The sequence below is a fragment of the Balaenoptera physalus genome (genome assembly GCF_965194825.1).
Source record: "Balaenoptera physalus genome assembly, chromosome: 7".
Taxonomy (NCBI): Eukaryota; Metazoa; Chordata; class Mammalia; order Artiodactyla; family Balaenopteridae; genus Balaenoptera; species Balaenoptera physalus.
The window spans coordinates 96,643,406-96,665,693 of record NC_138886.1 but is presented as its reverse complement, the minus strand read 5'-3'; the positions used below and the strand labels follow the sequence as shown (position 1 = coordinate 96,665,693).

The 22,288-nt window shown below is 36.7% G+C and overlaps 1 protein-coding gene across 9 annotated transcripts in view; it reads right to left on the bottom strand.

Moving 5' to 3' along the window:
• The window catches only part of LOC309664401 (uncharacterized protein), a 35,146-nt gene extending 13,242 nt beyond the window's left edge, over positions 1 to 21,904 (bottom strand). For 2 of the 9 annotated variants that reach the window (XR_014265735.1, XM_082469711.1), the window contains exons 1-4: positions 14,862 to 21,904; positions 13,485 to 13,543; positions 11,372 to 11,523; positions 3,835 to 3,927 (exon numbers count right to left, since the gene is read on the bottom strand). Coding sequence is in view for 8 of the 9 variants with exons in the window: in XM_082469711.1 (XP_082325837.1) it covers positions 3,835 to 3,927; positions 11,372 to 11,519 (241 nt within the window). In the remaining variant the exon portion in view is untranslated. Of the gene's footprint in view, positions 1 to 3,834; positions 3,928 to 11,371; positions 11,524 to 13,484; positions 13,544 to 14,310; positions 14,613 to 14,700 lie in introns of those variants that run through there. The other 7 variants (XM_082469717.1, XM_082469712.1, XM_082469716.1 and 4 more) reach the window with 7 other exon arrangements.
• Between the last annotated feature and the right edge of the window lie 384 nt (positions 21,905 to 22,288).

Below are 22,288 nucleotides of genomic sequence, written 5' to 3'. Positions count from 1 at the left end.
TTCACTTTCTACATAAAATGCCAGCCCTATGCTAAAACCTAAGATGGCACTGAACACACTGCTCTAAATACCACAGATAAAAAGAGTTAAGTGGCATCATTTTGGAAAACAACCATTTTTACCAACTTTAGGCACATGAGATATTCTAGCTATCATTCCACAACTCCACGATATTTTCCAATCTAGCCTGGCCAGGCTATTTGTCTCCCATCAGTGGTTCCTTAACAACAATAATATTTTTCATTTTCAACAATTATCTTCTACCCACATCCTTTCTCTACATAACCCTACATCCCAACTTAAGGACTAACGATTAATCTAGATATTTTTTGAGGCAATGCTATTCTCTAAACTTGACCAAGAAAATACCTTCTAAGAGGTTCCCACCAGTAATTTATACTCTCACAATACGAGCTGCCTATACTATTTACCTTAATAATGAATACCCGGAGAGCACACATGCACATTGAGGCACACATTTTTAAGCAAATTACCATCACTCAATCAGGATGCATCTTAAAATTTATGGCATGTCCACAGTTTTTTAGCTATCCCTAAAATAATGGCTTGTCTCTCAACTGATACCATTTTAGATCCTATAAAATATATTTCATGCAACTCTGTGCTCCTAAATCTGGAACAGAACTCTCATTCTGTGATTATTTTTGCACCCCTCTGTGATATAAAATAAATCAGTAGTCTTTAAAAATGCAGTATGCTTCAGAGCTACCCAGACCACTCTTGGTTACACTGGCTCAGGTTCAATGCCAATATACAGGATGATTCAGAAGTCAAAGAAATTTGACTGGTGCATCAATAAACATGAAATACCTCTCACCTACCTGGCTCTATTGTCAACCCCAATGTAACTGTACAATATTAATTATATATTACATCCTAGAGGAGGGAGGAATAGGGAATATTCTTTTTTGGTGCATTACAATACACCAAATTATTTATACACACACATTAGTTTTACATATATCTTAATTTGTGTATGTATGTTTTAACATTCTTATTCCAAATAATGAGGCACTATTCAGTTTATTATGTTTCTGACCATTATTTGTATGGCATTTTTCTACCTACAAACATCTTCTGCTTGATTTCATATGCACAATTTTCATTTTAGATTCATAGAACATGATTGCCCTACAGTGTACAATGTTCCGTTTTATTACTACATCATGATTTAGTTTTAAGTTCACTTGTGAATAAGTATTGAGGTTCTTTGCAGATTTGGGCTTTTTATAAATGTTGTATGAAGAAAGTCTTATTTTTGTCTCCCAGTGAAAAAGTGCAGGAAACTCTAGAAGATAAACCTGGGAGTGAAACTGCTGAGTCATGGGGAACAGGTATGTTAAACTTTTTTTTTTTTTTTTAATATTTATTTATTTGGCTGTGCCAGGTCTTAGTTGCGGCATGTGAGATCTTCAGTTGCAGCGTGTGGGATCTTCAGTTGTGGCATGCGGGATCTTTTAGTTGTGGCATGTGAACTCTTAGTTGTGGCATGTGGGACCTAGTTCCCTGATCAGGGATTGAACCCAGGCCCCCTGCATTGGGAGCACGGACTCTTAGCCACTAGACCACCAGGGAAGTCCCAGGCATGTTAAACTTTAAAGAAAATGCTAATCTGGTTTCCCAAATACTTATACCAATTAATTCTGCTACATGCTTTGTAGATGCTTCCCTGCATGATATCCTCATACTCTTGGAATCATAAGACCTCTTCATGTTTGAGAATTGAGTGCATATAAAATCATACTATATGAGATCCAATCTGAATTTGTACTTCCCACATTACCAAAATTGAGCACTTTTTCTCATAAATTCCATTTATTCCTTTCTTTGAGAAATGCCTGTTTATGGACTTTGACTCTTTTTTTAATGGGTTGCTTGACTTTTTACTCACAATTTCAGTAGTTTAATGCTTAACATACATTTGAGTCCCAAGTTTTTGTCTCAGGTGTTGAATCAGTGAATAAAATATTTTAAATATCTGCTCTCAGAGAGCTCATATTCCAGTGGAAAGAGACAGACAGAAAACAAAATACCTGACAATTGTATATTAGGTGATGAGTGGTTTGGAGAAAAATAAAACAGAAGAAAGGACAGGGGTGACATTTTAAATATAATAGTCACAGAAGGCCATACTAAGAAGATACTTGTCTTGAGATCTGAATTCTTTATCTGTTATAGAAACAAATCCTTTCTGAAATACATTTGTAACAAATATCATCTCTCACTGTCTGATTTGTCTCCTCATGTTTATAAAAATGTGAAATTTAGCATAAATATACATACAACTATTCTGTCCATTATAATAATACCACAGAGTGACCACCCACGTAACTATCATCCTCATCAAGAAATAGAATATGACTGGATCAGGGAAACTTCAGAACTTTCTTAAGCGCACGTTTCTGCATCATTACACGTCACATCACTCATAAAATTTAGAGTAATTATTTGCTCTCATTTCTGTACTGTTTTACAACTCTCTTTTAGAGGCCTTAAGAATTTGGACGTTTAGAAAAAATATATCCAATATGTGGAGGAGGAAGATGTAACAAAAGCAATGAGACGTAATCCTGATGTTTTTCTCATTGTGAAAAACTAGGAACCAAAATATATACTTTTAAAATCAAGTAAGAGTCATATTTGATATTCAAAAGCTAAAAATTAAGAGATTATAACAGAAACTAAAGTTGGGTATTAAAATATGGGACAGAAGAGAAAATAAGCATTTTAGTTTCATAACTGGTTTCATATCAGGTGATTATTAGATACTGTCTAAATAAATAGATGATTAAGCCATTACATGAGATTATAATTTTTTTTTGTGGCCACACCGCATGGCATGTGGGACCTTTGTTCCCTGATGAGGGACTGAACCCATGCCCCCTACAGTGGAAGCACGGAGTCTTAACCACTAGACTGCCAGGAAGTCCTAAGATTACAATTTTTAAGGTCACTTAAGCCAAAGTACAACTTAACTAAATTACCGGGAGAAAAATACACTTATTTTAAAAAGCAAAGGAAATAGGCCTATTATTGAAAAGAGTTTCTGTAACATTATACATAAGTTTGCATTACAGAAGTAACAGACAGTCAATCAATATGAATGGGCTAAGGTCAACTACTAAAAGAAAATGCTATTAGACTGTATCAGAGACATACCTAAAATTAATTTGAAAAATTAGAAATAAAAAATTGTAAATTAAGTAAACATTTAAAAATAATTCAGGACTCACTGATCTTAGTTAAGGTTAAATTCAATTTTTCAAAGTTAAATTCAAGGTTTAGCATAATGCCAAACAAAATCTCATGAGTATTATTTTGAAATTTGATCAGCTCATTATTAAAACATGCTATAAAGGTGCTATAATCAGTGTGAAATGGTACTAGGGTAGAGATAATTAAACAGGCTAGAGAAACAATAGAGAAACCAGGAGCAAACACATTTACTGACTCTTGATTTCTATCTAAGGTAGCAGTGCATAAAACTGAAGAAAATTACCCACATGAAAGATCAGTAAATTTTATATTTGAACGGAAATGCTTATATCATTCATATTTAAAGTTACCATCTATATAGGTGGATTTCTATCTTCCATTTTACTGTCTGCAAAGTGAGAACATCAACGTGCTTATATTTTACCCCTTTTCTTACACACTCCCTTACTACATCATATTAGGTCTACTCTTTCTAAACTTCAAGATATAAGTCCTCAAAAAGGGAAGCATTTAAACAATTTCCTGGTGTCCACCTCTAAGTGACCACTTTGGATCCTATTTCCCCTGGAGACCTGTATACTATACTCAATAACTCACCTGCATGGCTCTTGCTTAGAATCTCTTCCTCTAATAACAATGGATCGTCTTGCTCCAACTTGACGATTACATCTGGTTTTGTTAAACAATACCCTGCAAATGGGAAATAATTTAGGATTTGGATCAGCTGCATTGGCTTTAATGCATATAAATGTGAAGGAAGGAATAGTTCTAGGGAGTAGCATAGTTATGGTGCTCATTTGACCTTTCCTTTGGAGAGGAAACTACAATGTTGTTTTTTCTGAATCTAAAAAGAAATTGATCTCCTTAAACCCCTGAATCATAAGGATACATAACATTGAGTCTACATGTGCAGAGGTTTAAATAAGGCTCTGCATAGGAACTTCCAGTCATGGCCACGATGGTGTAAGAGGAATAATTCTACATGCCAAACAAATGGAAACCATACAAAATCAATGAAATAATGACCTTTAGGCATTACACACTGGACAATGGCACTGGAAGACAAGGATCTCTGAGAGGAGGGAAAGAAATAGAATTTCTAGGTTATGGTACAGGAAGAAGACACCGAATCACAGCCTGCTGATCTCAGTAACTACAGAAAGCAATGTTGGGAGTTCAGGAAAGCCAAAACAATTAGAATTTCTGGAGTAAAAAATTTCAGAGGAAAGAGGTACACTGAGAGAGAAGCAGGAAACTCTAACAGAAAGGTCACCTTGAGTAAAATTTGTACATTCATATAAGAAAACTTCCAACAGTGGAGGAAAAGAACCCAAATGCAATAGGTGGAAAAATTCCCAAAGCATAAACACAGACAGGATATTTAGAAAGAGTGAAAAGATCTTCTAATACATAAGGAATACATGAGGTATTAGACACTCTGTTCACAAGAGTATTACTGTCCCACTACTGTGACCAAATTAGTCCTAAACTAAAGAATGTTCTAGACCTGAAATAACAAGCAAACATTGAATTAATTTAATCTGCTTAATTACAAGCCAGCACTTAATGGATTAAAATTACTCCCAAGTCATTTACTACTCCCCCTCAGGAATGCCTCCAAGTCATTTACTACTCCCCCCCCCAGGAATGCCCCAAAGTATTTAAACAAACACAAGACAATCTAGCAGCCAACAGTGTAAAATTCACAGTATGCAGCACACTATCAATAGAGACCAAGTATGAAAAGAAGGAAAACATGATTCACGACAAGGAGACAAGTCAATCAATGGGACAGAAGAAGAAATGTAACCAGAGATTAAATTAGCCTCCAAGGACGTTAAAACTGCTATTATTAATACACTCCACATGTTAATGAAGATAGAGAAAACAGGAACATGGTGAGAAAACAAAGTTATAAAAAAAAGTCACAAATTGGAAGTAAAGGCAGGAAAATATATCACCTGGGGGAAAAAACACTGAAAGACTCCAAAAGATTTTGTGATATGGATTACCAATATTTACAATAGAAATAAAAACTGACACAGATCTCTTTAATAAGACATCTAGGTTCTCCCGTGCTCCTGCTCTATTTGTTCTATCATGTCCAGCCACGCAGTTACTTGAAAACTCCATTGTTTACTTGTGAATGGTGAAAAAGGCTAATATCTTAGTGTCATTATCACAATTTTTGACCTCAAAGGCACTCTGAAACATCACTGGCCTCCTAGGTCAAAGGACTATATGGTCTCAACAGACCTGCCACATTCAGTGCCTCCAAGAATTCCTCATAAATTTCAATGGGCACCCGGCCAACTGAGCACTCTATTAAGTTGTTGTTCTGGGATGACATATGAGAGATTGCACTTCTAACCAATTCCAAGATGATTCAAAAGTCTTTAATATTAGAATAGCAGACATTTCTGTTCCCCTTTGATTTATTCTAAACGGCAGCTTAAAAAAAAGTCAACACTCCCAAACATAAGATTTTCAAACTGTTCATACTTATCTTACACATTCAGTGTATCATTCACCTTATCAACTTTCTCAGCTAAAAAAAGGACCCAAAATTAAATATTAAGTTTCAACAGCCCCCAAATCAAATGAGGCTCCTCTTCTCTCCCCAAACCAGTTATTTGGAATTTTGAGCAAACTCAAACAGAACTCAGAGCGCTAGTACATATCAAAAAATATAATGCTGTTTTAAGACAAACAAATAAATAAATAAATAAAACCCACTGCCAGCTGACCTGATCTAAAAGAAAAGTTAAAATAAGTCATTTAGATTTAAAAAAATGATACAAAGTGTAAATTTGAATCTACACAAAGAAATACAGAGAACTGTAAATGGACGATATGTAAATAAAATATTGTTCTCATTTTAAAAACATACTGAAGTGAAAATAACACTATAAGAAGATAACAATACATTACGGGGATTACCAGATATGTAGAAATAAAATCAGTAACAACAATAACACAAAGGGTGAAAGAAAGTGAAAATATTCTGTTGTAATATTCTTATGACATAGTTGAAGTAACAAGTATTACTTGAAGGTAGACTGATACTTCAGAGATGTATATTTAGCAACCACTAGAAAACAAAAAGTACATTTCATAGAAGCCAAAAGTGGGTAAAAGAGATTCATTAAAAATAAGCACAAGACATTCCCTGGCAGTCCAGTGGTTAAGACTCTGCGCTTCCACTGCAGGGGACGTGGGTTTGGTCCCTGGTAGGGGAACTAAGATCCCGCATGCCATGTGGTGTGGCCAAAAATTAAAAAACAAAAAGCACAGAGAAACCAGGGAAAAGGAAAAAAAAAATAAAGACAGAAAAAAATAGAAGGTATCAACCACAAAGATAACATTAAATATAAGTGATGTGAACATTTCCCTAAAACACAAAAATTGTCAGAGTGGATAAAAATCAAGACAACCTTGCTGTCTCTTAGAAACCGACTGTGAATATAAAGACAAAGATAGGTTAGAAATAAAAGGACAGAGAAAAGTATATATCATATGAAGCACACAATAAGCAAATTAAAGTCTGACTGACTATACAGTACCAAACAAAATTCAGAGAAAGAAAGATTACCAGGGATATCAATAAAAACTGCAAAACGCTAAAAGGGAAAATTCACCAAGAGGATATAACAATCCTAAGTGGTTTACTACTTAAACACAGAGTTTCAAAATGCATGAAGCAAATCCTATTAAAAAGGAAAGAAGATACAAATAAATTAGACTTGGATACTCACATTCCTTTCTCAGTATTTAACAGAACAAGTAGATAAGATATTAAAAGGATATAGAAGTTTTAAGCAATACAATCAGCCCACTGGAACTAATCCCTATCTAGAAAAAATACCCTTTTCAGTCACATATGGAACATTCCCCAGGATCATATGTTAGGCCCTAAGACAAACTTCAGTACCTTTAATAAGACTGAATCATGCATGAAATATTATCCAGAGTAACACACAAACAAAAAAGGATATAAAAATTATAACAGTAAGAAATTATGAAACAAATATTTAGAAAGTAAACAAATTCTACAAAACCAATGGATGAAACAGGAAATTACCAGGCATTTAAAAAAATATCTTGGATTAAATGAAAATAAAAACACAACATCAAAACTTGTGTGATGCAGCTAAAGCAGTTTTCAAAGGAAAATATAGCGTCTTATGCTTACATTAAAAAAGCAAAACCAAGTCTCAATTCATGAGCTTAAATTTTATCATAAAACAGTAAAGAAAGGAAGGGCAAGGTAAACCAAATCAGTATAGAAAACCCTGAGGATTCCAAAAATAAACAAACCTCCAAAAGCTAATAACCAGGTTCAACAAGGTTGCAGAATACAAGGTAAATATGCAAAACTCAGTTGTATTTCCATGCACTAGCAATGAACAAGCCTAAAATGAAAAATAAAAACAATTTCATTTAAAATAGCATCAAAAAGAATATAACACTTAAAATAACTTTAACAAACGTATAAAATTTGACCACTTAAATCTACAGAATATCATTACAATAAATTTTAAAAGTCCTAAATAAATAGAAAGACAGATAATCTCAGTGTTCATGGATCAGAAGAGTTAATGTTGTCAAGATGGCAATACTCCAGAAATTGAGCTACAGATTCAATGGAACCACTAACAAAATCACAGCTCCATTCTTTTACAGAAATTGACAAAGAAAAAAACTGGAGAGCTCACACTTTTCAATTACTCTGTTTACAGAAAACACTACTGTTACTCATTTATATTACTGTCTCTACTCACAGAATACTTCTGTATTCTCAATATTACTTCATTGCTGGTCACTGAGTGTGTAGAGGTTTTTCCCACTACCAAGCAACTCTGCAACACCAGCAAGGTGTCCTACATTCAATTCAGTTCTGACATATCCACTTGGAGTTTGCATCAGATTCCACAGGCTAGGGGTTGAGTCCACAAGACTGCCTCTCCTCACACTTCAGATGTCAATTACAAGCCCAGGTTACTACCTGTGCTACTGACCAACTAGCTATAAATGGGAGGTTCCCACATCCTCGTTCTCAGGTTTAATTTGCTAGAATGGCTCACAGAACTCAGGAAAACAGTTTGCTTACTATTAATAGATGGCCAGGTTTATTACAAAGCATACAACTCAGAAACAGCCAGACAAAAAAGCTGCATAAGGCAAAGCTTCCATGCCCTGTCCAGGAGCATCAACCTCCCACCACCTACAAGTGTTCACCAACAACAAAGCTCTCTGAACCCCACAGTTCAGAAATTTTTATGGAGACTTGTTTATACAGGAATAATTATTATTAGTAATTAAGTCAACCTCCAGCCCTGTCCCCTCTCTCCCTGCAGGTCAGGGGGTGGGTCTGAAAGTCCCAACCCTCTAGTCACTTGATTGGCATTCTTGGCAACAAGCCTATATCCTCAGGGGGTTTCCAAAAGTCACCTCAGTAACATGAACTCAGGCATGGTTGAAAGGGGCTCATTATGAGTAAGACACCTCGATCTCCTGTATCACTTAAGAAATTGCCAGGGTTTTAGAACTCTGTGCCAGGAATAGGGATGAAGACCAAATATATCTTTCTTATTATAAATCACAATATCATACTATACTATTAAAATAGTACTGGTGTAAGAATAGACATATTAAGAATAAAAACAGAGAACAATGGAGAATTGAGAGGCCAGAAATAAACCCTTAAATTTATGGACAGTGGTTTCACCAGGAGTAGATTTCATCTCAAGAAACCACTTTCTTTGCTTCTTCAAGAAGCAACTCCTCATCCATTAAATTTTTATCATGTGATTGAAGCAATTCAAACATATCTTCAGATTTTACTTCTAATTCTAATTGTTTCTGCCACCACATCTGCAGTTACTTCCTTCACTGAAAATTTGAAACTGTCAAAGTCATCCATAAGCGTTGGAATCGACTTCTTCCAAACTCCTGTTCCGGTTGATATTGTGACCTTTTCCCATGAATCACAAATGTTCTTAATGGCATCTAGAATGGTCAATCCTTTCCAGAAGGTTCTGAATTGACTTTGCCCATATCTATAGAGGAATCACTATCTATGGCAGCCATAGCTTTACAAAATATATTTTTTAAATAATAAGACTTGAAAGTCAAAACAACTCAACACATGGGCTGCAGAATGGATGTTGTGTTAGCAAGCATAAATATACTAACCACATTGTACATCTCCATCAGAGTTCTTGAGTGACCAGGTGCATAATCAATGAGCATGTTCTGAAAGGAATCTTTTTTCTGAGCAGTAGGTCTAACAACAGGCTTAAAATACTCAGTAAATCATGTTGTCAACATACGTGCTGTCATCCAGGCTTTGCTGTTCCACTTACAGAGCACAGGCAAAAGAGATTCAGCATAATTCCTAAAGGCCCTAGAATTTCCAGAATGGTAAATGAGCATTGGCTTCAACTTAAAGTCACCAGCTGCATTAGTCCCTAACAAGAGAGTCAGTCTGGGCTTTGAAGCTAGGCATTGACTTCTTCTCTCTACCTTTGAAAGTTCTAGATGGCATCTTCTTCCAATGGAAGAGTATTTCATCTACATTGAAACTGTGTTGTGTAGTGTAGCCACTTTCATTAATCATCTTAGCTAGATCTTCTGGATAACTTGCTGCATCTTTTTCAACAGCACTTGCTGATCCCCCTTGAACATTCATCTTAAGAGAGACAGCTTCTTTCCTTAACCCCCATGAACCAAACTATACTAGATTCAACCTCTTCTTCTGCAGCTTCCTCACCTCCCTCAGCCTTCACGGAATTGAAGAGAGTTAGGGCTGTGCCCTGGATTAGTATTTGGCTTAAGGGAATGTTGTGGCTGGTTTGACCTTTTATCCAGGACACTAAAATGTTCTCCATATCAGCAATTGAGCTGTTTCACTTTCTTATCATTCATGTGTTCACTGGAGTTAGCACTTCTATTTTCCTTCAAGAACTTTTCCATTGCATTCACAACTTAGCTGACTGTTTGGTGCAAGGGGCCTAGCTTTCAGCTGATCTCAGCTTTCAAGGTGCCTTCTTCACCAATAATTTCTAGCTTTTAGTATTAAGTAAGAGACATGCAACTCTTCCTTTCACTTGAACACTTACAGGCCACTGTAGGGTTATTAATTGGCCTAATTTCAATATTATTGTGTCTCAGGGAATAGGGAGGCCTGAAGAGAGGGAGAGTGATGGGGGAATGGCCAGTTAGTGGAGCAGTGTGAACACACACAATATTTATCAATTAAGTCTGCCATCTCATATGGGTGCAATTCATGATGCCCCAAAACAATTACAATATAACATCAAAGATCACAGATCACCATAACAAATAAAATAATGAAAGAGTTTGAAACGTTATGAGAATTACCAAAACATGACACAGAAATAAAGGTGAGCAAATGCTGTTCGAAAACTGGGAGCAATAAATGTGGTCAGACCCAAGGGGTTGCCACAGACTTTCCATTTGTAAAAAACGTAACATCTGGGAAGCCTAATAAAGTGAAGCACAATAAAACCAGGTATCCTTATAGGTACAAATACTTGCCGTGAGACCCAGAAAACCACAACTAGAGTCTTTATACAAGGGAATGAAAACATGGACTTAAATATTTATAACACCTTTACTTATGATAGCTCCAAACTGATAAGGACCTCAATGTCTTATGAACAACTGAAAATACATGGCATAGAACAAAACACTACTCGTCAATAAAAAGAATAAATACAGATACACACAACAAACATCCATGAATCTCAAAAGAATTAAGCTAAATGAAAGAAGCCATACAAAAAAATAGTACACAACCTTGTATGTGAAATTTCAAAAAAGGCAAATGTATTGAAATAGTGGATCAATAATTATCAGAAAATGGGTGGGAAGAGAGGACTGACTGAGAAAGTCAGTGGAAAATTTTCACGTGATAGAAATAATCTGTATCATGATTTTACTGGTATAGCTGTACACATTTTTCAAAATTCACTCAATTATAAACAGAAACTTGCTGAATTTTCTTTTCTGTTAATTATACCTCAATATAGGTGTTTTTTTTTAAAAAAAAGAAGCAGCAGCAGAAAATCACATGCACTCTAGGCAGAGTCGCATGATAAAGTAGGCTCACCCGATGAGACAAGGTGGCTGTAGTTCTCCAGCATCACATCTCTGTACAGGGTCCTCTGAGCAGAGCTCATACACTGCCACTCCTCCAGGGTAAACTCCACAGTCACGTCCCTGAATGACACTGATGTCTGTGAAAGCACATTTCTCATCAATCTGAAGAATTCAAAATTAAGTGATATGGAAAATACCTTTGGAACTAATTCCTATCAAGTTTATGGTTAAAAATGTAAGACAAAAACTGAAAATCTTTTCATATTATCAAAAATATCTGACAGTATACTCTTTATATGCAATGTCCTAGGGAAGAAGGCATTTTCATATATTTGGCTCTGCCTTCAAAATCCATTCAAAATTTGATCACTTCAAAGTACAGCTGCTAACATCATCATTTCTTGAAAGGATTACTGAAAGAACCTGCTAACTCTTCTGTTTCCACCACTGTCTCACTAGAGTCCATTCTCAGAGTTATATTTTAAATTATAAGTCAGGTGATGCCCTTTCTCACCTCAAAATTCTCTAAAAAACCTAGTAAACAGAGATAAATATTGAATTCATAGATTAGGAGGTTCAATATGGTGGAGGTATCAGTTCTCCACAAAGAGATCTATAGATTCAATGAAATCACAGTTAAAAGCTTACCAGGTTCTTTTAGATTCACAACCTAATTCTAATATTTATGTAAAAAGGCAAACATGCTAGAATATGCAAACCATTTTGAAAAACAATAAAGTTGGAGAGCTGATATTACTTGATTTCAAGACATACCATACAGCCACCTCTAGATAGTATGTGATATTAACAAGAGTGAAACACACAGATCAAAAGAAGAGAAAGTCTAAAAATGATATATACAAACATATGTGCACACACACATTTCTTTAATTTAGGTGTCTGGGCAATTCAATGGAGAAAGTATATTCTGACAAAAAATCATGCAAGACTAAAAAACTCCATTAGAAAAAAATAATAACAATAACCTTGATTCATTCTTTGAACCACAAAAAATAATTCAAAATGATCACAGACCTCAATGAGTCTGCTTTCTGCTTAGATTTTAGAGTCAGAGGAACGTATCACCTATCTAAAAAAAGAAACTGACAGCTGGTGTACTGAAGTGGGAGCCAGCAAAATGGTTGAGTGTATGCTCCCTCAACTCAGTATTTAGAATACACTACCTGTACAAATTTCCAACCCATCCTCAGACTCTGAAATTCTAGATTTATGACAGGGCCAACCAGCAACACATTTGGTTGCTTTCTGATCAGCATTCTCTGTATTAAGTAAAAAATTTAAATATATGAAAACCGAAATTATAGCTATAACAAAACAGATATGAGAATACAATCAACAAGGTTATGAAATACATTTAAAAACAGATAAAAATGTACAATTTTCTCTGAAAATGTAGTAATTAAAAAAATAGAAAACCAGACTAGATCTGTGATTGTTTAAATAAAGTGATTCAATAATCTACATCTACACAAAAAAGCAGATGTACTCACAAAGCCCAATTTTAGAGTTAAGTTTAAGGAAATATATAGCAGGTGATTTTCTCATATGAAATAGAGAGAGAGAGAGACAGAAAGAGAGGAAGGGGGATAGGAGAAAGGAAAGGGGAAGGGAGGGGAGGGGAGAAGAGAGAAGAGCAGGAAAGTGCCCTGAAAAGACTAGTACAACCGAGATACCACAGTTGGTCAGGTATACAAGAAAACAAAATTATAGGCTAATCTAGTTTGTCAATACAGGAATAAAAATTCAAATATGATATTAGCAAAAAGATGTCAGTTATAAATTTAAAAACAAAAACAAAAAAACACACCCATGAGCAAATAGGGTCTACACAGGAGTTCAAGAGTAAGTTAACATTCTAAAATCCACTTAAGCTACATCTAATATTTGTAGATTAAAGAAAACAAGCTATACCTTTACTCCAAAAGATACAAAAAGGTGTTCAATATAATTCAGTGTAGATTCACGACTCAAGTAAAATCTTAAACTGATTATAAAAGAGAAATAACTTACACTGATAAAGGATGTGTAACACAAGCTGAGAGCAATCTGAAATCAAGTTATATCTATCACAGCACAAAGTAGCTGATGAATAAAGAGCTCACCTCAGATATGTTCATTTTCGGTAGGTTTTGGGAGAGTGTAGAGGACGGTGAAGATTCAGCTGGGGGGACAGAAAGAGGAAAGGGTTAGGACACCTGGCCTGCCTTACAGTTCCTACATTCACCTCCCAATCACCTCAGCAGCCCAGCCTAGGGGCAGCCTCTGTACAGCCTCCCCTTAGACCTTGAAAGGCGAGGGAAGGACACAGTGGAAGCACCACTTATCCATTTTCCAGTTTGAAATGATCACGGCCTTAAACCTACCACTGCTCATTTTGTAAAAACAATTCTGTCTATTGATTTAAAGTGATTTAAACAATACAAACAGAAACCTAACAACAGATGACTGAAGTACACCAAAGGATGACACTATTTCATAAAAATTAACAGTAGAAAAAGAGACACAGACTGTATTCTTTATCGATTTTCCCAGCAAAATTGTTTACCCCTTGAGTTAGAGAATCCACAAAAACCCCAGTAGAAAGGATGGGGTGCTTTATGGCAATTTAAAAAAATTATTGAAGTGGGCTGCACTTTCTCAAAAGGGACTCTTGATAAGTTTCTTTTGATGACTGAACGGTATGAACGACTGTTCGACTCCTGGCTCTGTCACAATCTGGGTGAGCCTGGAGAAGTCACCGGCCCTCTCAAACTCAGGACCACCTCACCAACCTGAGACTCAAATTTGCTTTTTGCTTAATGTGTGTTTAATGCAGATGCTCATACCGTTATCACGAGATAATTGGGAGGCTTATGTAAACCACCCAATGAAAAGAACAAAGTGTCTTCTAAGTACAACAGCTATTATCACTTTTTTGGCGGTTAGTACCTGGCACTTGGCTCTTTTTCCAAATGACACCACATCGAATTCTCAGAACAACGCCATGAAGCAGGCATTATTCATAGCCTCCTCTGCAGACCTGACTCGCCCCCAGGTTACTTCTCCCGCCCACAGTACAGGTGACACGGCTGTAACTGACCGGGTCTCTCCCGCTCCAGAGCAGGGCTGCCCAGCACACCCTCCGCCCGCGCTTTCTGGCCCGCTCACGGCCAGCGGGACCACCGCGCTTTCCCTCCCACTGTCCGTCCCGGCGTCCCCCCGTCAGATGCAGGCGGGGCCGGACATTCCGTCCCCACACGCACCGTCCCCGCTGCTAACGGGTCTCAGCTCCACCTGCCCCCGAGACCACAAGGCCCGAACCGGGATCGCCCCACCCACTTTCCCAGGGCCGAGATCCAGGCCAGACCCGGGCACTGCGGTCCCGCCTGGGCCGGAGGGCGGCCCGAGACGTACCACTTCCGCCCCCGCCACAAGAACGCGGCTCTCAGCAAAGCTCCAGGCCACGCAAAGTCCCCGTCCCGGCTGCGCAGTTCCCGCACCTGCGACCCCGACAGAGACGCTCCACGATCTTCCCTTCTCCCGACCTGTGAACGCAAAAGGGAAGAGGCGGGGCCTAAGTTGCACATGCGCAGAGGGAGCCCTAGAGACCAGGAGGAAGGTGGAGGGGAGAGACTACATGTCCCTTCGCTCTCTGCGCGCTCCCTGAGCTGACTTTGAACAGAGCAATCGGTTTCCTGCTGCAGGGTAGAAACATGGGAGAAATGCTTGTCCAAGGGTCCTCGGTGCCCAGAGACCCTGGATCGGGTGTGTCTCCACACTGTGGGTCTTAGGCCATCTTCATACCTGGCGTATGTGGAGGTTCAAGGGCAAAACTGGGAAAGCTCATGGCCGAAATCAGATTGTCCAAATTGCTAAATCCTTATAGTCTTGAGGAAATGTCCTCCTAATGGAATAGAATTTTCTGTCTCTGCATTAGTTAACCTACTTGCCATCATGTGGGCTTCCTTTGTAAAGGACAAATAGCGTATTTTTTCCAAAGTGAGTTCACCAGTTTATTCATAATGGAACAGATATCTTTTTTCATTTTTTGCAATTTTGAAACCAAGCAGCACCCTGCAGGGCCCTGCTAGGTACAAAAGGCTTTCCCTGTCCCCTGCTTTTTTGCAGGCAAAAGGCTTCAGCCTCCCAGGCCATCCCTGAGTTCCAAAGGGCAGATTCAGACAGTTACTAATAGGGGAAAGAATGGAATGTAGAAGAAAGGTGGAGCAGTCAAAAAAACAATAGTGCAACTATAAAGCAGGGACCTCGTTCCTCCTCAAGGGATATACATAGCAACATATATTTCAGTTCTTCTGAAGGAACTAAGGCCGCAAACCAGGGCTGCAACCCCGCCGGAGGATGGTAGCTTCAGGTGGAGCACACGATTCCTGAACACCACCCTGTTAGCTCACCACCAACCACAGTAACACACCCCGTAGCTCTTGCCTGAAATTTTGCCTATAAAAACTCTTACCCCAAAATCATCCAGGAGTTTGGGTCTTTTAAGCATGAGCCACCATTTCTCCTTCCTTAGCCTTTTCAATAAAACTTTATCTGCTCCAAACTTCCTTTTGGTTTGTTTGGCTTCACTATGCATCAGGCACACAAACTTGCATTTGGCAGTGATTTTCTACAAAAAAATCCTTGAACTCCAAGTGTTAAAGCTAAATATGACTATATAATAAACTGATAACCCAACCAAGTATGTTTTATGTAGACTAGATGGCCCTCCTTATGACATAGGCCTAGCAAAATAGTCAATATATTTTGCAACTTTTCATACGCCTGAAATTCTGGGCTGAGCAAAGCTGTTGAAAAAGCATTCTTCCTTCACACTTTACGGAGCATTTCCTGTTTTCTTTATCGTATATAAATGTATTTCAGCATTCTATATTAAATTATACAGAAACACAGGATCCATTTAATCAAAAGAGTAGTGCTTGATGGGATAACTGGACCAACTTCCCACTCTCCATCTCCTTCCCAAATGTAACCAGTGTTAACTGGTGCTTAGCTCTGACTTTATTCAGTGCAGACCACTAGAGGAATACATTTTTCAAAAAGGAATTATTCTTTTCTCTGACTTATTTACAACTTGTTTTGATCCTCAATTAGGGTATAATCATGTTAGCAGGTCAAATTATTTAGAATTACATCATGCTATTTCTTGGCTGCATGATATTTTATTGGACGGGTATATCTTTTTTTTAAAATAAAAATCTTTTTCATGGATGTTTAGTTTGTTCCAATTTTCATTACTGTAAATGTGCACTATATATTTGTGTCTATACTTCTTTTCATGTTTGCATTATTTCTGCAATACAAATTCTAAAATATAGAATTGCTAAATTAAAATAGATGTGTAAAAGTTGGTAGATGTTAACAACAAGCCATCAAAGAGGCTATGCTAGTTTATGCTCGCACTAGGATTTGTGAAAGAATAAGCTGTTCTGACACTTAGTCAAACAGTAAGAAAGACTTTATTCAAGAAGATTGCAGTAGGGGAGAGAGATCAGACTCAACTCCAAATACAGCAAAGAAAGGTGGGGATTTATAGCTGATGAGCAAAGTGAGGGAATACATGGGTAGAAAATGACTAGAGGGAGACTTCAAAGGTAGAGGGATTCTTACTAAACTGACCTATTGAGATTCTTGCTAAAGAGAGGCCTAAGGCTTAGATGTCAACGGTGAGGGATGAAGATCAAGGATGAGGATTCTAAACTGAATTAGTAGGATTCTTGTTAAAACTGAACTATGTATGCCTGTCAAGGATGGGATGTATATGGAATGCCAAAGTCAAGGCCGAGTCAAAAAGAGGGTTTAGAGGAGCCTGACTAAAGTTTGGTCAAGAAGAGAGTTTAGGTCACATTACCTGAACGTTCCAGTTCTCCCACCCCTATTCCAACATTGGATTTTATTATTCTTTGATAAATAGTTATTACAGAGGCTAATTGAATTGACCATTCACATCTACGTATTTACATTGGGCATTTTTTTACTGTATGTGTGAGTTACAAGTTCTAAATTTTTTTCAAATAGGTTCTGAAACTAAAGTCCTCTTTATTATTCTGAAAACCAATGTCTATTACATATAAAATTCCATTATGTACTTGGATGTATTCATAGACATTTCGTTATTGTTTTTCCCTTCATCTACCTATCAATGTACCATTTAAGCACAATGTTAATTATTTTAGCTTTCTTATGGATATAAATACCATGTAGTACTAATCATTTCTCTTGATTCTTAATTTTCAGAATTTCCCCAGCTATCCTCACAAGCTATTCATCAAGAGAAACATTACCATAAGTTTGTAGGGCCAAATCTCTAAAATAATCATGTTGAGGTTCTGATTAGCATTACACTTATCAGTTGAAGTGAGAAATAGTATTTTTACAATAATAAAATAATGACATTATCCAGTCTTCCAATAATATACTTCCAGTCACTGTGTAGTCTTTAAATCCCTTATGCAGGTTAATAGTTTTCTACAAATAGATGAACATACAGGTAAACACTTATTAAGTTCTTTCAGTTTGATTCTTATTACTATAAATAAATCATCTTCACATATTGTATAACAAGTATTTATTTGCACATGTGAGAGCTATTGGTTTTGATATGTTAACAATATTTTTTCCTTCATTCTCTTATTTATTTTTTAAACTAATTTGAATGTTAATGATCTTGATTTTCATGAACAAAATGTTACTCATTTTCAATATTTATCATTATTTGTCTTTCTAATATGGGCAGAATTGTACCCCAACCTTGAAGTTAATATATTGAAGCCCTAACCTTCAATACCTTAGAATATAACTATATTCAGGGTTAGGACCATCAGAAAAGTAAATTTATTTTTTTACTTTTTGTCTGTGTCACGTGCCTTGTGGGATCCTAATTCCCTGACCAAGGATCAAACCTGTGGCCTCGGCAGTGAAAGTTCAGAGTCCTAACCATTAGACCACCAGGAAATTCCCTTAAAGAAGTAATTAAGTTAAAATGAGACTGTGAAGGTAAGCTCTAATCCAATCTACCTGGTGTCCTTATAAGAAGATTTGTATACACAAGGAGATATAAGGGATGCATACATACAGAGGAAAGACCATATGAAGACACAATAAGAAGGCAACACTAAAAAAGTCCCAGAGATCTTTTTTTTTTAAGTATATTGTTGAGCCTGCATACTTTCTTTTCTTTTTAATATTTATTTATTTATTTATTTTGGCTGCATCGAGTGTTAGTTGCAGCATTTGGGATTTTTTGTTGTGGCTTGTGGGCTTCTCTCCAGTTGTGGCGTGTGGGCTCCAGAACGCTCAGGCTCAGTAGTTGCGGTACACGGGCTTAGTTGCCCTGTGGCACGTGGGATCTTAGTTCCCTGACTAGGGATCAAACCTGCATCCCCTGCATTGGAAGGCAGATTCTCAACCACTGGACCACCAGGGAAGTCCCAGTCCCAGAGATCTGGGATCACAGTATAATGAATATAGATAACAATATTTTATTTTATTGTTAAGAGACTTGCTAAGAGATTAGACCTGAATTATTCCAATCACTAATAAGAAATGATAATTGTTTGACATGATAGAGGTGGTAATTTTCACTACAATGGCAATCATATTACAATATATAAATCTGTCAAATCAACATGTTGTACTCCTTGAATTTACTTGATGCTATATGTCAAATATATTTAAATTTAAAATGGAGGCAACAATTTGCAAGTCAAGGAGAGATGCCACAGAAGAAATCAAACTTACTGACACCTTGATTTTGAACTTTGAGACTCTCAAACTATAAGAAAATAAATTTCTATTGCTTAAGAACCCAGTGCTGTTTTGTGGTGGCAGACCTAGCAAACTAACACAGCTTCATTGATGAATTAAAAATAATAAGCACAGGAAGGCTGGTGGAGCTGTATTAAATGTCATAATAGACGTTAACATAAAGATTACTAACAGAGAAAAAGTATATATAATTATATACTATATATATAATATATAAAATAGCTTTTCTGTGTATTTATTATAACCTGTTGTATGACATCTGTTTTTCTAGATGCTGGATTGACAGGAGAGAAAAAGAAATAAAAATCCCTCTACTCTGTTCTTGGGTTTGTGCTCAGGATTAGTGTGGGAAACCTATTAGAGTCCCAGCAAGAGAGCAAGGGGAGTATGTCCCTACCTGGCAGAAAGGCCTGACCAAATTGGTGCTGCTCCCTTAGGTTGAGGTGCTTGGTCATGGCTGGCCCGTGGTTCTGGGCAACATAGACCAAAGATGAGCCTTGCTTTCATGTCACTTAACAAATCTTAATGGTGAAACACAAAAAGATCAAATGGTTTACAACTAACATAAATATATCTCAGAACCAAGCTTAAGAATATTTATATGACTACAAAATATCCACCACCCAACAAGTCCGGAATCCAATTTAAAATGATCAGATTTATAAAGACTCAAAAAACTGGCACCCACAAGGAGTAAAAGAAATCAATTAAAATTGTTGCTATCCTGACACAGGTGTTAGAATTAGAAGAGAAGGGTATTAAAACAGTCATTATCACTGTATTCCATACATTCAAAAGTTAAGTAGAGGCATGGGAAATGAAACAGAAGATTCAAATTGAAGTTCTAGATGTAGATGAAACTTATAATTCTTGATATGAAAAATACAATGGATGGGATTAACAGCACATGATGCATTTCAGGAGAGGAGACATAAGGAAAAAAAAAAGAACAGACAGCAAAAAGCTAACAATGAACAGCAAATGGTAGAACAACTTCAAGTAGCCAAATGCATATGTAATTGGAGTTCCTGTAGGAGAGAAAATTTAAAGAAATAATGTTTGAAAAATTTTCAAAAATTTTCAAACTGTAAATACATACATCCATGAAACTTAGTGAACCTCAAGCCTAAGAAACATAAAGGTACACCAAGACACATCACAATCAAATTGCTCAAAACCAGTGATAAACATAAAATATTAAAAACAGCTGGAGAAAAAAAATATTTTGTACAAGGAAGCCAGGAGAAAGATGACAAATTTCTTGTCAGAATCAATGCAAGAGAAAAAAAAAAAAGAAGAAGAGAAGAAGAAAAAGAAAAAGTCTAAAAGAAAAAAAACTGTCAATCTGGGGGGAAAAACAGCAAAAGCTTTTCAATATAAGACAAAATAAAGTTTTTAAAAAATACCTTTTTTGGACTTCTCTGGTGGCACAGTGGCTAAGAATCGGCCTGCCAATGCAGGGGACACGGGTTTGAGCTCTGGGCCAGGAAGATCCCACATGCTGCGGAGCAACTAAGCCTGTGCGCCACAACTACTGAGCCTGTGCTCTAGAGCCTACAAGCCACAACTACCGAGCCCATGTGCCACAGCTACTGAAGCCTGAGCGCCTAGAGCCCCTGCTCCACACAAAGAGAAGCCACCACAATGAGAAACCCTTGCACCACATTAAAGGGTAGCCCCCTGCTAACCACAACCAGAGAAAGCCTGTGCACAGCAATGAAGATCCAACGCAGCCAAAAATAAATAAATAAATAAATTTATTTAAAAAATATTAAATATTTTTTAAAAAACCTTTCTTGAATTTTTAAAAGAATTTATGTTTATTTGTATTTGCCTTTGGAATTTAATCAGAGCTACTCTCAGGGGCCCTTTTTCCTGAGAATTATTAGCTAGAAAGTAGGGTGAAACCAAATCACAGATTAGACATCCCTCTGTAAAAAAATAACAATTTAAATAATCCTTTTATCTGAGTATTCTGACAAACTTCAGGGAAGGAAACTAAAATAGGATTAGTCACCTAAGCCTCCGTATATGTGTACAGCCACTCAAGACTATAACAGTGGGTCCCCCCAGGGAGGTGTCAAGGAAAACAAGGGGATAACCTAACCTAGAATTATCAGAAGAGAACCTAAATTTCAAAATAGCTCCATATAAACCCCTATCCTTTTTATCCTGATCATTACCCAGGAGGTGCTGGGGGGAAATTAATCCTTTCTGAAAAGAGCTGAATTCAGGTGCCAAACTGCTTTACTAAGGTTAATTGTTACCTTTCCTGTCCTTTCCTTTGTCCTATAAGGTCAAAGGGCAGTGACTTTATTCTGCAAGCAATATGAGCATGCAACGCTGTGAAGGCCAGCAATGACATAATCAGGTTTGAGTTTTGGAAGCATTTCCTCTTTTTAGAGGTAGTGTTTCTAACAAATCTTTGCTAAATATAATTCATACTCTAAGTTTCTGGTGAATTCCCACTAAGAAAAGAGATTTCCTGCTATTCCTGGTTTGCTAAAATTTTTCAACAGGAATAAGTGTTGAGTGCTACAATATATTTTTCAGCATTTACTGTAATATTCAGAGAGTTTAGTCCCAAGTCTATCAATGGAATGAATTAAGATTAATTATTTAACAAAGTTCATTAATTAATGGAATATATTAGGCTCCTAAGTGAGACTGGCCTTATCTGGTTATTTAAGGAATAAATAAAATAAAATGATTTACACTACATTGTTTTCTGCCTAATATAATTCAAGCACTGCCAAGACTAATAAATATAGGAAAGCAATACATTTTCTGATTTTTTTTCCAGTTTTGTTGAAATATAATTGAGAAACATCACTGTATGAGTTTTAGGTGTACAACATAATGATTTGCCTTACATATATCATGAAATGATGACCATAAGAAATTTAGTGAGCATCCACCATCTCATAAAAATATGTTAAAGAAATAGAAAAAAAATTCTTCCCTGTGATGAGAACTCTTAGGAGTTACTCTCTGAACAACTTTCATATATAACGTATGGAAGTGTTAATTGTATTTATCATGTTGTACATTACAGCCCTATTATTTATTTTATAACTGGAAGTTTGTGTTTTTTGTCCACCTTCATCCAATTCCCCCTCTTCCCACCTTCCATCTCTGG